The sequence below is a fragment of the Simochromis diagramma genome, unplaced genomic scaffold, assembly GCF_900408965.1.
Source record: "Simochromis diagramma unplaced genomic scaffold, fSimDia1.1 OVJJ01000822.1, whole genome shotgun sequence".
Classification (NCBI taxonomy): Eukaryota; Metazoa; Chordata; class Actinopteri; order Cichliformes; family Cichlidae; genus Simochromis; species Simochromis diagramma.
This window is the reverse complement of record NW_024387520.1, coordinates 6549432-6571811: the sequence shown is the minus strand read 5'-3', so window position 1 is coordinate 6571811 and position 22380 is coordinate 6549432. Positions and strand designations below refer to the sequence as shown.

Here is a 22380-nt window from a genome sequence, read left to right as displayed (position 1 = left end):
GATCTGCATAATTTGTCCTTTAACAGAGGAGACTGTGGCCACTGGCGAGGTGATCAACCAGCTGCTTCATCATGTAGGTGCTATGTGTATCCACCAGCTCAACTTGCTGGCAGCCAGCAGCAACAGTTTGCCCTTGGGGGCCTTACTGGGAAAACAACACCCCATTGAGGCCCGTCACTTCAGCAGCATCTGTGACATTATGGAAAAGGCCATGGTCAATGGTGACACCTGCATCATCCACTGTATCTTAGTTGTGTTTCAGGTGATTTTTGGGTGCAGCTGAATTTTGCCAAAAAAACCTTTAGCATTTTCTGTGTGATTCTAACGTTGTTGTGTATATTTTCTACCATTTACAGGTAGTGTTTAGGTTTTTCAATCCTCAGTCAGAGCAGAATAGGGAGAGTGTGCGCCGTGCAGGACTCCTACTGTGGCAGCTGCTCATGGCTCCAGTGGACCAGATAGGAGCAGAAATTCAGAGAGAAGTCTGCTTGGCTATTAGGTAAGTTACAATTACTCAAAGACAGAAGTAATGGTTGGATTTGTGATCATGATTTCATTTTAATGAACCTTTTTTTTTTTACCTCTTCTCTGTAGCTCAGGCCTCAATATTTTGTATCAGGGGGAGGCTGAACTCAACAAACTACTGAAACTGGTTCTAACCGAAGGTGATTGGCAGCTCAGGCTTTAATTTAAGTGACACCTCCTGTATTTTATTCTCATTATTTCTCACATGGTGTATGTTTTTTACCTTTAATATTCAGGTGAAAGAAACAGTGGATTGTCTCAACTTCGGGATGTCATCCTTACAAATTTGGCAGAACAGTTGCAGAAGAATAGATTTGGAAGTGAAGAGGATGACCACTACAGGCAAGTGGCAGCCTTGTGGCAACAATACTATCTTTTCTCTTTAGATCTGTGTTTGTTTAAAGTTGTGGAAATCTGTCTTCTTTTACAGATTGAATGATGAGCTGCTGCATTGTATCCTCAAGACTGTAGTCCGAGAATCCTGCCTCCTCATCACCAAATGTCAGACTGTCGCCCGAGATGACTTCCAGAAACTGCTCTCCACTGTGCCAGTATGAATATCAATTCAGCAGCACTTAAATGCTATCAATCCAGACTAAGATCATTATGGCTTGGAAGATTGCATTCATACAATTTAAGATGGTTTCCCTTCTCTCTAGGTGGTCTCACCTAGTCTGCGCTACCTCATGGCTGTTCAGAACCACCTCCTCAGTAATACCATTCTTATCCGTCCGGATGATAGTGATGACAGTGACAATTCCCTACAAGGGGAAACAATGAAGGTACAGGTAAACATCCCCTTTAAATACCCCTACCTTTTTGAACGTGGAGTCTGTGTGTGTGTGTCAATGAGAGACCAACACAACAAATGAAGCAATGGCTTTTGAAGTTCTTTAAGGGTAATGCTGAAGAGTTTGTGCGCAGTGCAGTTTTTTGTGATGTCATTTATTATTTGTTGAAAAACGGTGTGTTCATACTCAAGGTTACTGATGACAGCAATGAAACAGAACAATCTAGAGTTTGTTTTTAATCTGTTGGCATGGAGTATGTATTAATAGTTACATATTGAGTGAATGTAATTACTGAAAATCTTGGAAGCAGTGTTACGTAAGTGTGGGCCTACTCTGTGTCATCCTCAGGAGCTGCAAAGCAGCATCCTGTCCTTAGCAACCAAAATCCTGGTGGGATGTGATGAAGTATTGGAAACCCTACAGCAGGTCACCACTGCTCTGATTAACAGCGACATAGCTGACAGAGAAACCAGGTGAACTTTTAAATACGTTTGCTTGATTCCTTTAAAATCTTTTTACCACTTATGTTGGAACATTGCACGAAGACATTTGAAGCCAGTTTGTATCACTGTAAGACCAGAATGTACCTGTCAGAAATTAAACTAGACACGAAATTCGCTTTGTTGGGTCTTGTGTACTATATCACCATGAAAGAAGATTTAACTGAACCTGATTAATGCTGATGTTGTTAAAACAAAATGGAACAGTGAGGGAGGTGGTATTTATTAAAGCAGGTTCTTAGAATCACTGTGCCAGCCTCTTCTCATCTTGTTTTTTTTTTTTTCTGCTAACAGCAAAACTAAAATTTTCACTTGTTTTTTATCTTCATTTTGTTAAGGTTGAAAGGCTTAGAACAGATTACCAAGGCCACTATGCTTGGGCACCTGCTGCCGGTGTTGCTCACCTCTCTGATGCACCCAAACCTGCAGACCCTCACCCTCGCTGATGCCCTCATGCCTCAGTTGGTGCAGTTGGTGCTCTATACCAGCCAGGTCAGTTTTGTCAGTCAAGGAGGAGATGGTTCTTGTATATTTCCTTGAGTAGAAAAAGCAGCTGTTATTAAGTTGCTTTTTTCCACTCTGTTTTTCAGACTGCCTTGTTACTAAAGACTCAGTCTCCGCTTTTTACTGAAGAGTCTCTGCCTGCTGGTGGCTCTCTGGGCCAGGGAGCAAAGACATGCACTGCTGATGACAAGTGAGTTTTCTAGATTTCACCATAAGAATTAAGCCAGGGAGTGTGATTCTGCATAATAAATATTTTGAAGAGGTGATTTTCTTCATGGCACCGGCTGTGTCTTAAGCTCAATTTTTAAAATGACTAACTTATTTGTATCATAGAATTCTTGATGAACGTGAAGAGCCTGGCTTCCTGACAGGACTGAAGATCCCTGCTCCATGGGCTGCTGGGAAAACGGTAGAGACTGTGCATCCTGTAAGGGACAATTACAAATTCAAGGAGACCGTACACATCCCAGGAGCCCGGTGCCTGTACCTTCGCTTTGATTCTCGCTGCTCATCACAGTATGATTATGACAAGGTAATGACTCTTCCTGTGTACGAGCTGGAGACACAATCATACTTCACCTTTAGACATCTTTTTGTTCAGTTTCTGAAGAATGGTATTGTGGATTTTTTTAAACAAATACATTCTCTATTATTATAGTTGGTTATCTATGCCGGTCCCAACACCAATAGTCGTAAAGTAGCAGAGTATGGAGGAAACACTCTGGGTTATGGCAGTCGCAGTGTCCTGGGGACAGGATGGCCCAAAGACCTTGTGAAGGTAATAAAAGCAAGTATGAATTATTCATTGATAGATGTTCATAGATAGTTTGAAGAGCTACATTTTGCTCTGTGTTCTGCTTTAGGTTGAAGGAGACACAGTGACATTTTCTTTTGAGATGAGAAGTGGACGTGAACATAATACCCCTGATAAAGCCATGTGGGGGTTCTCCTGCACTGTCAGAGCTCAGGTAACAATTCAAATGTCGTCAACATCTCTCTCTATATAATTTATTTTATTTTTTTTACTTTTTGAAGTAGTCTGAAGATCCTGTATATCTTTTTTTGTTTTTACAGGAGTCATCAGAAGATGTCTCTGGAGGTCTCCCCTTTCTGGCAGACCTTGCGCTGGGGCTGTCAGTGCTGGCCTGCTCAATGCTCCGCATTCTGTATAACGGGCCAGAGGTGACAAAAGAGGAGGAGGCCTGCCATGATTTGCTCTGCTCAAAGCTGCTGCAAAGGTAACGGAGCTAAAATAAAATGTGTCCCATTAATAGTAACTAAATGTGATGTCCTACATGTAAGGATTACCACATATTCTTCTTCGGTATCTAGTTGAGTCACAGCTGAGCTGCTAGCAGCCTAAAATGAGTAAAAAGAAATTTCCCTCTAGGTGTCAGTGGCAGGTGGAAGCAAATGGTGCCATCTCTCCAGCCCTCACGCCCAGTCCTTCACCTCTGCCACTCACTATTGAGGAGGATCGGGAGTTCACTTACCCAGCTGACGTGCTCATCCCACCTCCAGGCCTTATGCCAGGGACCTACTTTGACTTGCCCCGAATTCGCCTTCCTCCGGGCATCATGTCTAGGCTTCGAGAAGTGTCCGGAAGGGCTCGACCACAATTCCGCCCAAGCATAAAGTAAGAAATTAATTCTTTCAGTCTGACAGAGTATGGCATCTATATACTGTACATGGATTTGTCACTCTCCCTAAATGGTTGAGACAAACACCCTACAAATTTAGGGCTTCTGGTTTTTATATATTCTGAAGGAGAGTCAAGAGTCACAACAGAGTTGATATTAATATCAAGGTTTTTGTTCATGTTAATTCACTTCACAATCATTTTTAGCTTGTTCTTTGTTTTTTGTAAGGGAGGTGATAAGACCAGATGTTATGGAAGAGGTAATAGTATCTTGCGTGATCAAACATTTGAGCCTGGTGGATGCGCTTCAGTCACTCGTCAACTACCAATACCGCGAGGATCACACAGAGGAATATGACCTGCTCTGTAAGATCATGGCTGAGACCTTTAAGAAGATTAATGCTATGGAGCGGCAGCTGCAGGTAAGTTTATGCTGACCATCAAGGTTTTTTGAAAACAGTATTATATCGATTAATTATGCTTGCAACAAGTGAAAGATATTGTTGTATTTTCAGTTTTTGTTCATGCTATTAAATAAGAGGTTAAGATTAGAATTCTTTATTTGAACAGTTTAATTTATTGGGTTAATATATTAAGCCAATTTTTCCTCGGGATGAATAAAGTATTATCAATCAATAAATCAATTGTTTAAGTTCAAATAAAGCTAATGTTAAAGAGTACCTACAAAAAAGAAATAAGAATATCTAATCTTTCTAAAAAGAAAGAGTACCTATAAATAAATAAACAGACAGACCTTAAGACAAAAAAGAGTGGAAGACTAATACTGTGTCTAATCATTTCCTGTGTTGCTTTCAGAGTGTAGCAGAATTGGAACAGAAATGGCAGAATGAGGTAGAGGAGGCCCAACAAGGAAAACTGGAGAACAACACGCCATTTTTTCATGACTACCACTTCTTTGAGGTAGACTGCCACAGATACACTAATTTCTGTAATCAACCAATGATAAGATCTCAGTTATTTAAGTCTGTTCTTTTTGTGTCTTTTTGGTTTTCTGTCTCGTTTTTTTTTTTTTGTTTGTTTGTTTGTTTGTTTGTTTGTTTGTTTGTTTGTTTTTTTAACATCACCAGAACAAAATGAAGGAATTGGAATTACTCTGCTCACTGAAGGAGGTCCCACTTGATTTTAGTGATTTGGAAAATGTTGTCCTTGCTTTGAGGCAAGTATTAATTATGTAGCTCATTTACACTTTTACAGGTCAGTTCGTTTTCTAACAGTATTTATTTGCAATAACAGGGAGAAGTTCTTTCAGGAGGTGAACAGTAAACACATCAGAAGTAGCAGCCCTCTTGCTAAAACTAAAACTCTGGTGAAAAGTCTAATGAACCGCACTGAGCTACTGCTCCATGTCACCATCGCTCCACATTGCAGAAGTCTAACCAGCACACCTGCTGGCACACCAGGCCCAGGTAAATGCGTATCTGTTTGTCTGCCATCTTTTGTTACAGGTGTTGTTTCCAAGTGACGCTTTGCTGGTTAGCAGGACTGAAATTAAAGAGTTCTTTCTTTGAACTCGTGGTTTTCAAATTTTTGTTGTGCCCAAGGCACATCAACGAGAGTATAACTTTTGATTATACTGTCAGACAAAGACACGTTCAGGCTATTTGAGTCAAGCATGTTATCAGAATTTGTTTTTTTTTTTGCATGAGTGTTGACTGCACTAGCATATGCCTTACATGTATTACCTTTTCAAAGCTCTTCATACAATCTAACCAACTGTCTTGCTGCCGCTGGTTCATACCCAGTATGTGATGGCTTTTTATTATCCTTTGAAAACGAGTACATTCAAAGTACTGCACCTGAAATTTAATAAGTCACCCACAAGTGTTTGTGAAGTATAATGCAGTAATAACATATGGTTATGCAACTCACTGACCACTATTTGGAAACCACGGCTTTAAATAGATGTTTTAGACCTGTGATTAAAATCATCTACGCTGCTGAAATATTAAGATTTAAGCATATGGCTACTGTTATGTAACTCAGACTTGGGATGTTTCTCCATTGGGAAAAAAAGCAAAGTTTTTATAGGTATCTGTGTTTCTGTGTAAATAGATGTCAGTAACTGTTAAAGTTTGATTTTTTTCACTGAGTTCTTCTTCTGTTTTTTCTCAGCCTCTCAGTCTGTGTCTGATGCCAAGACAGTGATCCCCATGGTGAAGCAGCCAGTCTTCTTGCGTAGCATGTCTGCACCTTCTGACTTGGAGATGATTGCTAACCAAGACTTGGAGTTTACACATGCGCCACAAAGGTATTCTTCTGTCTGTATTAGATAAAAGGAATGCAAGTAACTTATAGGAATAAAGAGTGTTTGACTGTATTTGCAAACCTTTTTATCTTCAGAAGGCGACACCACCCTACTAGTCATCGCAGCAGCTCATTTACCCTGCTGCAGTCTTTGGCCATAGAGGACAGCCGAGACAAGCCAACATACAGTGTGCTGCTGGGACAACTCTTTGCCTTTATTGGAACTACACCTGATCAGGCTGTAGGTTTTTCACTCTTGCCAGTGATTTAAATTTATTGTTTGGCATAGATGCATTCAAATAAATGGATGGAATTCTGATTTGCATTAAGGTAATTTATAGCTCTTTTGTCTGTAGGTCTCAAGCAGTAGTTTCCTGTCTGCTGCGCAGACACGTTGGCGGCGAGGCAGCACACGAAAGCAGGCGCTTGTTCATATGAGGGAGTTGCTCACTGCTGCTGTTAGAGTTGGTGGGGTCACCCACCTAGTAGGACCTGTCACTATGGTACTGCAAGGTGGACCAAGGTAAGACTAGAGGAGGAACAGCAAATATAAATTTGAGTGTACTCTGATTATGCACACTGATGAAATATAAGAATATATATATTCTTGTAGTTATGATTTTGAGCTGTCAGGTTAAACTATAAACAAACATTTGGAATTGTGTTTTTTTTTTTTTACTTTTTGTTTGTGTGCCATCTGTGCAGGATTGAGGAGTTGACCTGTGGGGGAATGGTAGAGCAGGTGCAGGAGGCCTTTGGGGAGACCATGACGTCTGTAGTGTCACTATGTGCACGCTACCCAATTGCTTGTGCCAACAGTATTGGCTTACTTTGCACAATCCCTTACACCAGGCAAGCAAACCTATTTTAACTTATCTCGTTTAATATTCCTGCAATCAAGGCCTTGATTGCTTACCCTAATTTTTTACTTGTGTTATCATAGGAGTGAGGAGCAGTGCCTCGTTCGCAGTGGGCTGGTTCAGCTTATGGATAGCCTGTGCAGCTTAAGTGGGCAGAGGGAATGCAGTTCAAATGAAAAGCAGACCAAAAAGCAGAAGGTGGCCACCATGGCTTGGGCAGCCTTTCAGGTGCTGGCCAACCGATGTATTGAGTGGGAGAAGGTGGAAGGTATGAAAAGTTTGTAGATACTTTGATCAAATTCCTAAAAGGCTTTTTTTTTTTTCATGCTGTAAGATGAAATATTATGATTATTGTGATGATGGATTAACAGTCTTTGCGTTTACTCTTCAAAGGTGGATCTACAGATGCAGTTCATTCAGGTCTGGCAAGACAGGTATCCAGCCTGCTGACCAATCACCTGGCAAGAGCCACAGAATGCTGTGGGAATCAGGCAGCCGGCAATGATGCTTTACAGGATGTGCTCAGTCTGCTCAATGATCTTTCCAGGTAAAGTTTATTTCATGTAATTTTTCTGTGTGTTTTGGGTGTTCATGGTAGCACTGTCATAATGTAGTAGCTAAAAGAAATGATGAGAAACCATGATGTGTAGAAACACTGAAAAACTTAAGTTTATTTATCTTAGCTTTTGGTGGATCAAGATTTTTAGCATGGACATCTGCTGGATCATGGTGATTATAACTGGGATATAAAATGAGATAAAGACTGTAATAAATCTAATAAAATATAATAAAACTCATAATATATATTGAGGATATTAAAATGTAATTTATTTTTTCTTAGGGACAAAAGCAAAGTGAATAAATATTACTGATATACACAGAACTCTAAATATCACATTGCTATATTAGGGCACCAATCTGCAGTGACTTATTAAGCCAGCTGCAATACCAGACACACCTGGGACTCGAAGCCAATGATTGAGTAGTGCACTCTAATGGAACAACTAGCGGTAACTCACAGTGCAGAGAGAAGCTGAGAAGCCACAGAAAGAGTTAATAACAAATCAGCAATTATACCAAGAATTAAGTCCTCAACAGTCAGCCTCCCTGCAGTTCTTGCAGTTCTACAGCATACTGTAATAACAGCCAAACAAGAGCATGTGAGAGACAGAGAGAAAAAAACTCCAGTTCACTTTGTGGTTTTGTTTATCGAAGTGAGTCTCCAAGTGTGTGAGAGAAGTAGCTACAACAGTAGAAAAATGAATGCTGGTAATAATGGTCACCTTACCTTAGATGATCTGAGGCTGAAATGTAGTAGTTACTGAAAGAGAGGAGAGGCATAAAAAACTGGTATTGAGACTGACTCTATAGCTATATTGGCCTTGGATTGTGCGCCATGTATTATCATGTTTTTGTTTTTCTAACACTTTTTTTTGGTTATTAATTATCACCTGTTTTTGTATATCGCAACACCGACAATTCATACAGTGTATGTTTATGTTTTAGGAGCCACATAGGGAAAGCCATCCTGAGCCAGCCAGCTTGTGTCTCCAAGCTCTTGTCTCTTCTGCTCGACCAGAGGCCCTCACCAAAGCTAGTACTTATCATCCTGCAGCTGTGTCGTGCTGCCCTGCCGCTCATGAGTGTGGAGGACTGCGGTAATGTGGCTCTGCCCTCGTGGAGCTACTCCATTAACACGCTAGATGCTGAGCAACAAGATGCCAATGATCCAGCCTCGCGCATTGCTGCCTTGCTGCTAGCCAAGCTGGCAGACTATGTAGTACCAGGTTTGTCTCTCTTACCTAGAACCTCTAAATGCTGTCCACCATCTGAATAAAGGCAAAAATGGTAAAGCAACTATACTGGATGGTTATAAAATTGTCTTCTCCTTCTTATTCCTATATTCTATTTGCCAGGCTGTCAGACTCTTCTCTCACCCAGCTCCTCTGAGCCAGACACAAGTCTCTCTCGTGCCAGTTCCAAAGGAGCTCTCAAGTCTGATGATGTTGGGGAGGAGGGAGAGGCAGTTGATGGCAAGCTTTCGATTTTTATCCACAAGAGAGAGGACCAGTCATCTCATGAGGTTTTACAACCACTCCTTAGGTATGATTTCACCTCATATCTTTGTTTTGGGTTTACATTTGCAAGCTTACTCTGGGTGTTTCTGACTTTACTGTTTCTCCACTCTTTCCAAAATGTAGCAGCTCTGAGGGGCGTCCCTTTCGACTGGGCACTGGAGCAAACATGGAAAAAGTTGTAAAGATGGACAGAGACATGACAAAGGTAACTTAAAAATAACTAAACCAGAACCATAAAGTGCCTGTTTTTTTTTGTTTTGTTTTTTGTAACTGCCATCTTTATCTCTGTCCTATTTTAAATGTTATTTAGAGTGGATGCTGTGAGGTGATTACAGAAGAAGCATCTGCTGCCCTGAGGAAAGCCAACAAGTGGGCCCAGTCTGGTCTGATAGTGAGCGTTGGTCCACCTGTGGAGACTTTAGCCCAAGAGACTGCTGGGGGCATTACTGCTGGCGACAAGAAGAAAACTGCTCAGACTGCTGTTTGCAGAGACAGGAATGCCGAGTTGGCCAGGTGCTGTTTCTGTGATTTAGACATTTTATACAAAATAAATCATTTAATATTTGCAAGTGGATACTGCCAGGTTGTAGGTGTATGTGGCAGATACATATTCTGATCTTTGGTTGTAACATTTCTTCTTAAAATCTGCCTTAATTAGGTCAGACCCGGTACGCCCATTTATCAGTGGCCATGTTGCCAACAGCATGGCTGCAGAGGTCATAGCCCTGCTTCATAGTCTGCTCACTGCTCCTGAGTCCAACACTGCTCAGATCTGGACAAGCACTGCTGAGAAAGTAAAGCATTATCCTGTTTCTTACCTCCATATCAATGATTATACTTGATATTGTTTGCCGATAGTGTTTCCCATGGCTGTTTTGCAGGTTCTCTCCCGGGCGCTAATGTTTATCCCTCAGCTGGGCAAGTATGCTGAGAGTATTCTGGAGAACGGCAGCAGCAGTGGCAGAAAACTGGCTAAACTGCAGGCCATTGGCAGACAGGCTGTTGCTGCACTCTGTGCTCTTGGAGGCTTTAAAGAAACTATCAAGATTGGTTCTGAGGTTCAGGTTAGTTCATATATCAAAGATACCACACATTATTATTGCATATATTTATCAAGATGGTGTGGTCCAATCCATTGAAACCACTGAAAAAATGAACTACTGTCATTTTTTTATCGTGCTTCCTTTGCTCTGCAGGTGGTAGGTAAAGGAGTGCTGGGGAGTGTGGGTATAGTTATGTCTATAAATGAGCAGGAGGGCATCGCTACTGTGAAGTTTCCATCTTGCGAGTATAGGAAAGCTTGCAAAGCTTCAGATATCCTGACAGTACCAATATCACGCCTCTGCACTCCCAGATCTGAGGTAAGAATTCCAACAATAGGTTATGTACAGTTCTTATTATAGGAAGTGGCAATCTGATTGTCACTTTTGGCTCTCCCCACAACAGGCTCTTCCTCTCTATAAGCTATCAATCACAGAGAAGGTGGTACAAGCTGTGCAGTCTATGCTTCTGCCACAGGAGGGCAGTCTCTCTATTCACACTTCTTTACCAGCTACCGGAGATGGCTCCAGCCCGGTGATGGCTGCAGTGCGCTTGCTGGCTGAAATCAGAACTAGGTGAGTAAATAGTAATGCAGGTAACCTTGTGCATTTTGTCTGATTGGTCAGGTCTGTGTCAAAATATCTTGGGGTTTGAATATGGAATCAACTTTTGAACTTTTTAGTCTGAGTCTCATACTTGCATTATAAGGGGAAACTATCTTATATTTAAAATGTAAACCCCTTCAGACTGGAGCATCATTATGTGATATGATGTGATGTTGTTGTTTTTGTTTGTTTTTTGTCAGGGCGTGTCTGGTGATGGCCCAACTTCTAGAGGACAGCTCCTTCTGTGAAGAGTTCATTCAGCAGTGTCCGGCTGCTGTTGAGGTTCTCAACCTGGTTGCCCAGGAGTGCAGCCCTGGTGAGCATATACAGATATGTCATCAGCTGGTACTTCTCAGCACCATACCAGTTTAGCAACTGTGTGTCTGACACATTTCTGTCATCTTGTGCAGGAGAGCGCCTTGGCATGGTTGAAGCTCAATGTGAGAGAGTAAGAATGCTGTATCGGGACTGTGCTCGTCCACCACCTCCACCACTGCAGACGGACAGACGTCAGGTAGGGGCTCCTAAATACATAGACAAATACATACATAGAGGTTTTTTTGGGCTCCTTCTGTCTTTTCACCTTTGATCTGCTTGTCTTAACAGCCAAAGGAGATTACTTGGTGTCCATCCAGAGTTTTCCCTCCAGTCCGTGCCTGCATGTTTTCATCCCGTCTGACCTCTGTCACCTTCTTGGCTGATCCAAGTGCTGGAGGAGGGCTTCCCAGAGGCACTTTCATCTACGCAACCTCTCCCGTACCAGTTCAGGTGGGCACATCAGAGGAATCCACTCCTGCAGTATTTTAGTTTGTTTGAACAAATATCAACGATTAGTATGAAATATAATTATTCACTTATAATTTATTTATTTATAATTATTTACTTGGAGCCTGTCCATAGTTTAAACTTTTCTATCTTTGTCCTTGCAGGCACCATCGTTTTACTGGGAGATAGAAATTGTCTCCTATGGAGACTCAGAGGAGGACAGTGGGCCAATTGTGTCTTTTGGTTTTGCACCTGAAGCAGAGAAAAGGGATGGAGCATGGACCAACCCTGTTGGCACATGTTTGTTCCATAAGTATGTAGCTATTAAAGCGAAGATACTCCCTTTGGATTTCCTCTGCTCTGTTTCTCTTACTTGATTGCTGACTGCTTTACTCTTTTTTTTTTTGTCATGCTGTCTCTGTGTGCTTGTCTCCTCTCTGTCTGTGTGTGTCAGTAATGGTAGGGCAGTGCATTATAATGGCTCCAGTCTGCTGCAATGGAAGAGTGTCAGGCTGGATGTGGCTCTACTTCCTGGTGAGACAGTAGCCAAAATATCTTTCTTTCCATATTCAATCGATCATTTCTTTTGTTTGATTTACACAGCTTGGAAATCCATACGGCAGTCTTATGGATTTGAAATAAACGTTTTACATGCAATGTTGCTTACCAGGCTGCTCTTTCAAAAAGCTGATTGAAAAGCATATCTTGCTTTCTTAACTTAATCTAACTTGAGCTGTTTCCTATGTTAGCATGTTTTAAAATGTGTCATGACCTGTTCACATCAAGCCATTACTGAGATGTGGATGTTCCATCTGCATGAACACAGGTGATGTAGCTGGAATTGGATGGGAGCGTTCTGAGGGCACTCCACCTCCACCTGGTCAGGCCCCTAAAGGCAGGGTGTATTTTACCTATTGTGGTCAGCGGCTTAGTCCCATTCTTGACGATGTAGCTGGTGGAATGTGGCCCCTGGTACACATTCAAAAGAAGGTGGGTTTCTGCTAAAAAGGGCTCATTTATATTTGAACTGCTCTAGGAAAATGTACTGGATTATTTATATGCATGTATATATTTATATATTGACTTTCTCTATATTCCTTTGTAGAACTCAAAGATACGTGCCAACTTTGGAAGCCGGCCTTTTGCATTTGCTGAAGGCCAAGCACACAGAAATGCTGCTGACTTGTGTGTAGACCTTGCAGAAGAAATCAGTGCAAATTTTGAAGCACTGCCCTTTGCTATGGCCTCAGACAGCGATAATGATGCAGGCGCTAGTGTTACTTCGGACTCTGGTTCTCATGGACCCCCTTGTCGGATTGCAGCTGTTGCAGTTGCTCAGCAGCGTATGTCTCTTGTCATCTCACATTCCTTTTCAATAATTTTTTTTCTTCCTTGTCGATTTGTATTTTTGCCTCATAGCCTAGTAACCTTTGAATATTTGGCTTTTGCAGAGTACAACAGTGACCAGTCCTGCCTTTATAAGGTGGAGCTGAGCTATGAGAATCTGGTCACCTCTGGACCTGACCCACATCCTCCCCCTATTGCTGATGATGAGAGTGATGATGAGGATGATGATGATGTTCCAAGAGTAAGAAAAGTCTGCAATGCTCAAAAATGTGTTGGAAAATTTTTAAGCTTAAGTATTTCATGACTGTATTTTGATTTGACTTCAGGAGGACCACTATGCCCTTCTGGTGAAGGCATGGGAGACAAAAGTGTTCCCCACAATTCGTAGACGGTTCCGTAACGAGGCTGAGAGGAAATCGGGCCTGGACCAAATCAAAGGAGCTCTGCAGCTGGGTAAATAACTTATATTACAACATGGCCAAAAAAATCTTGCGTGCCACTGCAGCTTTCCATGACAATAAACACTTAACCTGTGCTCATAAAGCTAAAGCAGCCAGTTAAGATGTTTTTGAAAATTAAATGGAGCGTTAATTGCGTCTAAAAGTCAAAATAATGTCATAATAGGAAGAACGTTTTGTAATGAATAGAATCATACATGTTTATTTAACCGCCTTAAGGTTTATTGCTGATAATTTAGGTTCACTCATAGAACAAGGAATTAAGTATCAAATCAAATCAGACCTCAGTTTTAATACTACATGCTTTAATGTGCTTCATGATTTGATGATGGGATTCTTGTCATCAGCCCTCATTAAATAGATGTCTGAAGTTATAAAATTAATCACTTACCAGACTGTCTACCTGTACGTAGAGCTGAGACGCTGTTTCTGGTTTCAGGTATGGTTGACATTGCGAGGCAGACAGTGGAATTTCTGTATGAAGAGAATGGTGGCATTCCTCGAGATCTCTACCTCCCAACTATTGAGGATATCAAGGATGAGGCCAACAAGTTCACTATCGACAAAGTCCGCAAAGGTATGAAAGGAAATAACATTATTTCATGAAGCACACAAAACAAAGTCTTTAGACATCTGTACTAATATTGCACATAGTTACTTTTCACTTGCTGCCACTAGGCTTGAATGACCTTATTGTAATTTCCAGTGGGGAAAAAAATCAAATGTATATACAGTGGTCCCTCGTTTATCACAGGAGTTGCGTTCTAAAAATAACCCGTGATAGGTGAAGTCTGCAAAGTACCCACCTTTATTTTTTACAGTTATTATAGATGTTTTAAGACTGTAAAACCCCGCACTACACACTTTATACACTTTTCTCAGACAGGCATGAACATCATCACACTTTTCTCTCTTGTTTAAACACTCTCAAAGTTCAAACCATAGAATGAAACCAAAGGAACCTGCAGGTGCCTTTGATGGTGCAAAACATTTCATCGACATTGTTGCATTTGTTGGTGAGAACTTACAAACATACAGTGCAGCACTTCAGAGTCACACTGCTAGCGTTTGAAGATTTATGTAAATTTGACAAGCTGAACGCATTCTGTACTGTACAGGAGACACGGCATGAGATTGATTGACAGTGGTCTACAGCCAATCAGGACACAAACACAATGTGCTGTTAAAAAAAAAAAAAAGCATGCAAAATTGCACAAAAAAAAATCCACAAAACAGCGAGGCCAGGAAAGGTGAACTGCATTATAGCGAGGGACCACTGTAATATGATGTGATGTCATTTAAATGATCCTCGTGGTGATGTACTGTTTCAACACAGGCTTGACTGTGGTCATCCGATGTCCTGACAGCAACAATACCAACAGCACAACAGGGGGAACAGCACTGCCGAAATTTGCCATCAGGGGCATGTTAAAAACTTTTGGTTTGCATGGTGTTGTGCTGGATGTGGACTCTGTAAGTATACTCATTTACCATTATAAGCGTTTTCTATCTTAACAACAAAGATGCTGATGAACAAACTGTTTGCTTTGTTAAGGTGAATGAACTGGTACAGGTGGAGACATACCTGCGTAGTGAGGGTGTGCTTGTCAGGTACTGGTATCCAATTGAAATGCTGGAACGCCCACCTGCTGGATCTCGCCGTACTGCGGCTAATGGCTTGGTCTCATTAGACAGTAGCAACATTCAGATTCACAGGTAACATGTGAATCCAATGAGGATAAATATGACACGTCTACATGCTGCACAGAATCATTCATGCAGCTCTGCTTTATTTTAGGGAACTTCTTCGCTGTGAGAGTGCACTGGCCAGATTATACTGCCGCATGGCCTTGCTCAACATCTTTGCCCCCAAGAATCCGCACACCTTCACTCGTCTCTTCCACATACCTGCTATCCGTGACATCACCTTGGAACACTTGCAGCTTCTATCTAACCAGCTGCTGGCTCCACCCCTCCCTGGTGAGTGTGGCTATACGATATTATAATGAAACACCTTAATACCATGTGCATATTCTATTAGTGGTAAATGTGACAATTTTTTCTTCCTGCAGATGGCACAATCAGTTCAAGTTCTGTTCTGCTGGCTCAGTCAGTATTGCACAACCTTGAGGGCCAAAGTTGCTCCCCCACAGACCTGTTTTACCAGGGCAACGCTCAGCCAATCCGGGAGTGGTTGACAGTGGCCATCACCCGTGCCTTGCATCAAGGAGAAGAAAGCTTACTTGAGCTTACAAAGCAGATATGCTGCTTTCTACAGGTCTGTTCTGCCAATCTGTTATTAATTTAATACATGTATCTCAGGGTGCATGTTTACAAGCTGTTACAACTCTTACAATTGGGGTGATTCTTGACAGAATGCACCAGAGCAGTTTACATCTGAGGAGTTCCCAGTGTCAGAATCCAAAGTAAGCATGGATGTCAGCTTTCCAGGAGCTGCATTTGTGATCGTGTCCTGCAAAGAAAGCCAGCTAGGCTGTCGTAAAGAGTGAGTTATGGTGGTTTATTAAATAACAGCTTTAATAAAATAAATAAATAAATAAAATAAAAAACATAGGAGAGAAAACTTAAAAACAAAATCAAATTGATAGCAAAAATGACATCTTAATCTTTTCTACTCCATTAGCTCAAGTCTGTACAAGGCCCCTTGGGCTCGAGTCATGGTGTATGGCCTGGGTCACAAGGTGCGGAGAAATGGCCAGCTGAATCTGATGGAGGCTGTGTGTTATCCTCTGGATGCTTCACCTACCAACACAGGCCTTACTCCCCCACCCACCACCAATCAATATCCCTCTGTTATGATCCCTACTGATAAAGTGCACATCAAGCTTGGTTAGTATCTAATTCCAAAGGGAATTTATATACGCTGCTTTAGCTGTTTTGTGAATAAACTCTGTACCCATTAAATGTAATGAAGTATCCCTTTGTCTTAATTGTAGGGGTGTCCCCCCCTCCTGGTGCTGTGCTGGTGTTGCACTCCTTGCCACTGGAGTTTCCATTAGCCATGGCATTTGCTGAACAGCTGCTAACATGGAAGCTGGGAGAGAGCAGTGAACGATCAGAGGATGAGCTGGACACAGTTCCCTCATCTGTGCTGCTACAAGTGGTAGAACTACTTGGTAGGAGGAATATCCATTGTGACACCATTTAATGTGCATGTTGTATTTCATTGCCATATTTCTGTATCCCTGTCGTATAGCAGTTGTAGTATTACATTAAACACACAAATGTAGATTTCACCCATTAAATCCTAAATTGTGAGATTTCAAAAAAAAAAAGATTTCAAAATCCTAAATTGTGATATTTAGTTTTAAATTTTTATTATTCATTTTAATGTCCTTTTAGTTAGAAGTAACAACTCAAAGCTTACGAACCTTGTACTTAAAGGGCATACCACTTCATCCATAAGTCACGAGACATTTAGGTGCATAAAGATTTCCCAAGATCCCAATTTTGATTATTTTCTTGGTCGTTGTTCTTAGGTGGTTTGGTTTGGACAACTGATCTGGCTCCCTCCATCAAAGAACTCATCTTTCACTTGTTAGCGGAACTTTTGCGGAAGATCCACCAATTGGAGCAGCGCAAGAGCCCTGCTGGTCTTTCAAGTTCAATTGCTCTTTTGCTTAACCCCTGTCTCGCAGTGCTCATGGCCCTGCAGACAGAACTCCGAAAGCTCTATGACCGGGAAACTCAGGGATGGACTGCTGGAGGGGCTGGAGCAGGGGGGTCCTCATCCGGAGGCATTGCATTGGCCCTGGGTGCAGAGCAGAGTCGATTCTCCACATACTTTCATGCCCTGATGGAAGTGTGTCTGGCTGTTGCAGAGGTGACACTTCCTCTCAATGTTGGCGGCTCTTCAGTGGGAGCGCTGTCCTCCACCAGTGCCCCTAACCTTAGTGATTCTTCTTCATCCTCATCATCATCCCCAGGCCAGACACCGCAGAGCCCCAGTTTGCTATCAAAGCGTAAGAAGGTGAAGATGAAGCGTGAGAGAGCAGCAGCTGCAGTGGCAGCAGTGTCTGGTAAACGGGGAAGTGGAGGTGCAAGGCTGTCAGAGAGTGACAGTGCCCTGCTGAACATGGCAGGTAGTAAACCTGAGGACATGCTGTGGTTCCACCGCTGCCTTACTCTGCTGATGATCTTACGACACCTTGCCAACAAGGACCCACAGGGCTTAAGCGTAACCAGCGATGCAGTAACGGACGCCTGCCAGGCTCTGGTTGGACCCACTGCTCACAGTCGCCTGCTGGTGCTCTCAGGTATTCCCACGCACCTGGAGGAGGCTGTTGTCCGTAATGCTATCCGAAGGGCTTGCAACGCACATGGGGGGCTCTTTAAAGATGAAGTCTTCATTCCTCTCCAGGAGGAGGACCCCAAGAAAAAACCTGGGACTGGTGTTGCAAGCCTTCAGGATGGTAAAGTGTGTCCTGAACCTGAGCGCCCCTTTGCAAACAACGGAGGTCCCGAGAGTCCCGACAGCTCCAGTAGTGTAACTCCAGCTATGAGTGTGAGTGCTTCAGCTTCTACCAGCCAGACCTCTATCTGCAGCTCCTCTCAGGGGGTCTCCCGCACTGCCAGTGAACTTTCCGTCGATCAGGAGCTTTTAGCCGTCCCACCTCTCACTCCTGCGGCTGCAGCTTCTGCCGTTACATACCCCCAGCAGGGACTCCAAGAGTCACAGACAGTTTCTAGTCAGGAGAGTCTAGATACCTCCCTGTGTAGCACAGGGAGTCTTGGGAGTCTCGGCAGCTTAGGGGAACCTGTCGACAGTGCAGAAACGCCATCCGCGTCAGATGGGGGCTCTATGCACACAGTCACCTCATTAGAGAGCAATGCAGTCATGGCCAGACCCATCAAGGGTTACGCTGTCATTGAGGTGAGCTGATTCAAATCATTATTATTCCATCTGATTGATTTTGTGCTTAAGATGTTGAAAATGTAAGGAAAATTTCTCTTTTGGTGACTATAGGTGCGTTCTCGAGCCAAAGTGGAAAAAATTCGTGCCAGTCTTTTCAACAGCAGTGACCTGATTGGCTTGTCCAGCCTGGAAGGTGAAGAAGAACTAATGGAGCTGACCAATGAGGAGATCCTCACGGCTTCCAGTGTTAACCAAAGCCTGTTTGACACACAGGGAAGCTCTGCCCTTGAAGACTACTTCTTGGAGAAAACAGTCAAAGGTTGTCACTTAACTACAATCACATATTTGCTGCTTTTAGTTTTCTTACTTTGTCTAAATTAAAATTCTTCTGTTTGAAGGTGACAAGCTTGTACCTGGAGCCCGAGATGTCCTCACAGATATTTTTAAGAGCTGTGTCCACTCGGAGCAGATGCTCAGCCTCACGCCAGCCAAGCCCGTTAAAGTGTCTGACATTTACCTCAGCAAGGAGCAGATCAACTCTCAGACACCAGGCAACCTACTGCATACTTTCTTCACCAATGTTCGACCTCCCAAGAAAGTACTTGAGGACCAACTTACTCAGGTATTAAACAAGTGCTCAACAGTAAACTTGTGAATTCTTTGATATAGTTAAATCAAAAATTTGTTAGTCAAATGGCTGGCTCGGTTTTAGTTTGGACTGTCACCTCACAGAGAGAAGGCCCTGAGTTTGAATTAAATCAGGACCTTTTCTGTGTGGAGTTTGTATGTTCTCCCGGTGTCAGCGTGGTTCTCTTCAGGTTCTCTGATTCCTCCCACAGTTCAAAGACATTGAATTAGTGGGGCCAGGTTAAATGCCCCTAACCTGAATTCGAAAAATTGAAGAAAATGGATAGATGGATTACTATAATTCAAAAAAAAAATAAATAAATAATTTAACTGTAATTTAATTTAATTGACCTTTTTGTTTTAAAACAACTTTTCAACTTTTGTACACAACAACTTACAAAATGTTTTATTTTTTTAGATTCTAAGAAAGTATGGCACTCCTAAGCCAAATAAGAACAAGTACAGCAAGGCAGGAAAAGAGCAGCATCAAGGCAAGGTAGTAAGCACCAAGAGGCCCATCACCAAACCTCCCACTAAGGAAAAGTCTGTGCTTAACAGTGTCAGGTACGTCACTCACTTCTTGAACGGTAACTACATGCATAAACACACTGCCATGATAACTGAATTAAAATGCGCTCATCTCTCAGAACCGCACTGAGTGAGAAGAAAACAGTGCTAAAGCCGAAATCTCCTGAGAAATCCAGACCTGAAGAAAAAGATGTGGAAAAATCTCCTGCTAAGAAAACCGAAGGTTTGTAATAAACACTCCCACTTTGACTCCACACATCTATTAATTTTTAGCTAACACAAAGATTTGCAAAGGATTAAAACAACCTTTGAATTAACTACCTAACTACCACAGAACTAAATGTGTGGTGAAGAAATATTCACATTCCTAAGCTGTGAACTTATCCAGGCTTATCCATGAGTTTCAAATGTTCCTTCGCAAGTAAAAGTGAAATAAAAACAAAGGACACGTAAAAGTGAAAACGTTTGTGCTGTGTCATGAGAGAAATTTTAGGGAACCTGATGGAAATTGAACATCAAAATGATAGCAGTTTCATTTTTGCTTTTTTATTTTTTTCCCATAGTTGCGTCATTTCATGAGGGCACCCAAAACCAGACACGAGACACTTTGTCATATGTCAAAATCATTAAAAGCAATGTTTTGCACGGGTGTTTTGTTTTGTTAGTATCTTAATAAACCTTTTCATTAAGTTTCATCTGAAAACTAATTAACAGCTGAAACTGTAGAGAAGAAAAAGTATAATATTTGTATCTGAATTGTAGGAAAGTAGGATGAAGCAGCACAACATTGAAATTAATGTAAGTAGGTTACCAGAGAATTTAAGACATCCACACAATTGCATTTAAAGGCACTTTTGTCTGTTGACACACCGCCAGTCCCATTATCATAAAAGTGAGAATTTTCCATATCAGTAGCTGATCCATGTATTTGTAAATGAAATGCAACCTGCTGTGAATGGTTTCTTTAGTCCCAGAGGAGAAGTACTTGACACTAGAAGGCTTCCATAAATTTGCTGTTGACCGAGCCAAGCAGGACATCCGCAGTGTCTGGAGGGCAATTTTGGCTTGTGGTTATGATCTTCACTTTGAGAGGTGAGATTTGAACAGCCTTGTTTGAGAAAACACACACACACACACACACACACACACACACACACACACACACACACACACACACACACACACACACACACACACTCAACAAACTTAACATGTTGTCAGTTTTCTTTTGTTTTAAGTAATTCTGCCCTAATTAGAAGTTTTTAACCTTTATAAAAACAATAATAAATGCATATATTATGTCTTATTACTAACTGCAAAGATGGTGATATATGTAGAATTTCTAGTGGGGGAAAAAAAGCTTCATAAGCCTTATTTTGGGGCAAAGTCCCATTTTTATCAGAGTCGACTGATTCTACAGATGTAGTAAACATTTTGGTGATTATTTAAACTGAAGGTTTTTTGGTTGTTTTGTTTTTTTCTTTCTATCAAAAATAACTGCCCACAGATATTTCTATATGGCTGCTGAGTTTCTGCTTGCCTTTAAGAAGGCGAGTGTGTGAGTTGTTTCATGTCTTTTTTTTTTTTCTTTTTTTTTTTTCCTGGTTTGGCAGTTGATTGGCTCTTAGGGATCAGTTTGTATTAAGGATTCTTTGAGTGTCTTGTCTCCATCTGATAATGTTTCTGCTCTTTAATGTTTTTAATGAGCTCAGAGCTCTTTATTTAAGAACTCCCGTGCTCCTCTGCCAGGTGCACCTGTATAGACACTCGCCATGCACAGAAGGCTTGTAGAAAGTGGAGCTTAGAAATGGATGTGGCATTGGTACAGTACATCAACAGACTGTGCCGTCACCTGGCTATCACACCATCCCGGTTGCACCCCCATGAAGTCTACCTGGACCCCAGTGATGCTGCTGATCCTCGTGTGGCCTGCTTGCTCAGTATGTAAACTGCCAGCACTTTTGGAGTTCCACTGAAAAGTTTGAAACCTCGGGGGTGTTTTGTCAGCTATACATAACTTTTTGTATAAATGTCAATGTTTTCAGATGTGCCTGTGGAGAGTTTACGCCTACGCTTTGCTTTGCTGCAATCCCTCAACAACAGCCTGGAGAGTTTCTTCCTGCCGTTGGTGGAACTGAGACAAACACATACGTATCAAAACAGCATTGCAGCTCTGTTGAGTGAGGCCAAAGGTGAGCGGGATCTGAGCACACATCTCGCGTTGTAGTTTGTGTAACCTATCTGGAAAGCTTGCTTTGTTGAAATGACTCACCGCTTGTTCTATTTGCAGGCCTAATCTTTTATGACACTAAGGTCACTGTGATGAACAGAGTACTGAATGCCACAGTGCAGCGGACAGCTGACCATGCCGCTCCAGAGATTACACTGGACCCTCTAGAGATTGTGGGAGGTAGGTATTCCTTTCACTGGTTCACGTTTTTTAGTTTTTCCAAGTTCAATATCACTTCAAAATGGAGCATTAGGGCCACATTAAGAAAAAATTATTATTGATCATTTTGAGAAAAAAATGTAGAAATGTGGAGATTAAAATATTTCCAAGGCAAATTGCCACATCTGCTATATCCTCTATATAATGGCTTGTGTAGCTAAGTTAGTGACATTATATTTCAAAATCGGTTTTAGTTACAAGAAAACGATTTCTCTTTTAGCACATAAACAGAGTGTGGTAATAAGGATCTTGAAACGATGGTGCAGAAAGCAACATCTGGTCAGAAGGAAAAAAAACACACAAACTTTGAAGAGTGTGTATATTGTATCACAAGATACAGTCCCACTGCGCAAGTGACATCGGAGTGTTGCCTTTTATATGTCATATGTTTATATGTTTGATCCACTGAAGGGGTTGTTTTGTAACGCCAGGCAATGTTGTTTTTGTTTTTTCAACGTCTACTGAACGTCTAAAATGTGGTTGTTGAAGACATCTTCGACTCATTTTAGACTGTTTTTAGAC

The 22380-nt window shown here is 41.8% G+C and overlaps 1 protein-coding gene across 5 annotated transcripts in view; it reads left to right on the top strand.

The window, feature by feature from the left end:
* Positions 1–22380, top strand: part of LOC120726083 (probable E3 ubiquitin-protein ligase HECTD4) — a 39512-nt gene that overhangs the window by 10411 nt on the left and 6721 nt on the right. For 2 of the 5 annotated variants that reach the window (XM_040019372.1, XM_040019371.1), the window contains exons 12-69: positions 27–262; positions 357–499; positions 595–665; positions 762–867; positions 956–1076; positions 1185–1307; positions 1665–1789; positions 2155–2308; positions 2407–2510; positions 2654–2852; positions 2979–3098; positions 3184–3288; positions 3395–3558; positions 3711–3956; positions 4189–4381; positions 4776–4880; positions 5048–5136; positions 5214–5386; positions 6093–6228; positions 6321–6465; positions 6581–6747; positions 6930–7076; positions 7168–7352; positions 7478–7631; positions 8591–8871; positions 9001–9187; positions 9286–9367; positions 9473–9675; positions 9821–9956; positions 10044–10226; positions 10359–10523; positions 10609–10778; positions 11009–11124; positions 11219–11322; positions 11415–11576; positions 11738–11886; positions 12028–12107; positions 12400–12563; positions 12679–12916; positions 13025–13161; positions 13247–13373; positions 13818–13955; positions 14715–14851; positions 14934–15094; positions 15177–15358; positions 15451–15656; positions 15754–15884; positions 16023–16228; positions 16336–16515; positions 16879–18272; positions 18366–18573; positions 18653–18876; positions 19300–19445; positions 19529–19632; positions 20378–20501; positions 21159–21349; positions 21455–21601; positions 21700–21819. In XM_040019372.1, the coding sequence (XP_039875306.1) occupies positions 27–262; positions 357–499; positions 595–665; positions 762–867; positions 956–1076; positions 1185–1307; positions 1665–1789; positions 2155–2308; positions 2407–2510; positions 2654–2852; positions 2979–3098; positions 3184–3288; positions 3395–3558; positions 3711–3956; positions 4189–4381; positions 4776–4880; positions 5048–5136; positions 5214–5386; positions 6093–6228; positions 6321–6465; positions 6581–6747; positions 6930–7076; positions 7168–7352; positions 7478–7631; positions 8591–8871; positions 9001–9187; positions 9286–9367; positions 9473–9675; positions 9821–9956; positions 10044–10226; positions 10359–10523; positions 10609–10778; positions 11009–11124; positions 11219–11322; positions 11415–11576; positions 11738–11886; positions 12028–12107; positions 12400–12563; positions 12679–12916; positions 13025–13161; positions 13247–13373; positions 13818–13955; positions 14715–14851; positions 14934–15094; positions 15177–15358; positions 15451–15656; positions 15754–15884; positions 16023–16228; positions 16336–16515; positions 16879–18272; positions 18366–18573; positions 18653–18876; positions 19300–19445; positions 19529–19632; positions 20378–20501; positions 21159–21349; positions 21455–21601; positions 21700–21819 (10194 nt within the window). Of the gene's footprint in view, positions 1–26; positions 263–356; positions 500–594; positions 666–761; positions 868–955; positions 1077–1184; positions 1314–1664; positions 1790–2154; positions 2309–2406; positions 2511–2653; positions 2853–2978; positions 3099–3183; positions 3289–3394; positions 3559–3710; positions 3957–4188; positions 4382–4775; positions 4881–5047; positions 5137–5213; positions 5387–6092; positions 6229–6320; positions 6466–6580; positions 6748–6929; positions 7077–7167; positions 7353–7477; positions 7632–8590; positions 8872–9000; positions 9188–9285; positions 9368–9472; positions 9676–9820; positions 9957–10043; positions 10227–10358; positions 10524–10608; positions 10779–11008; positions 11125–11218; positions 11323–11414; positions 11577–11737; positions 11887–12027; positions 12108–12399; positions 12564–12678; positions 12917–13024; positions 13162–13246; positions 13374–13817; positions 13956–14714; positions 14852–14933; positions 15095–15176; positions 15359–15450; positions 15657–15753; positions 15885–16022; positions 16229–16335; positions 16516–16878; positions 18273–18365; positions 18574–18652; positions 18877–19299; positions 19446–19528; positions 19633–20171; positions 20208–20377; positions 20502–21158; positions 21350–21454; positions 21602–21699; positions 21820–22380 lie in introns of those variants that run through there. The other 3 variants (XM_040019370.1, XM_040019369.1, XM_040019373.1) reach the window with 2 other exon arrangements.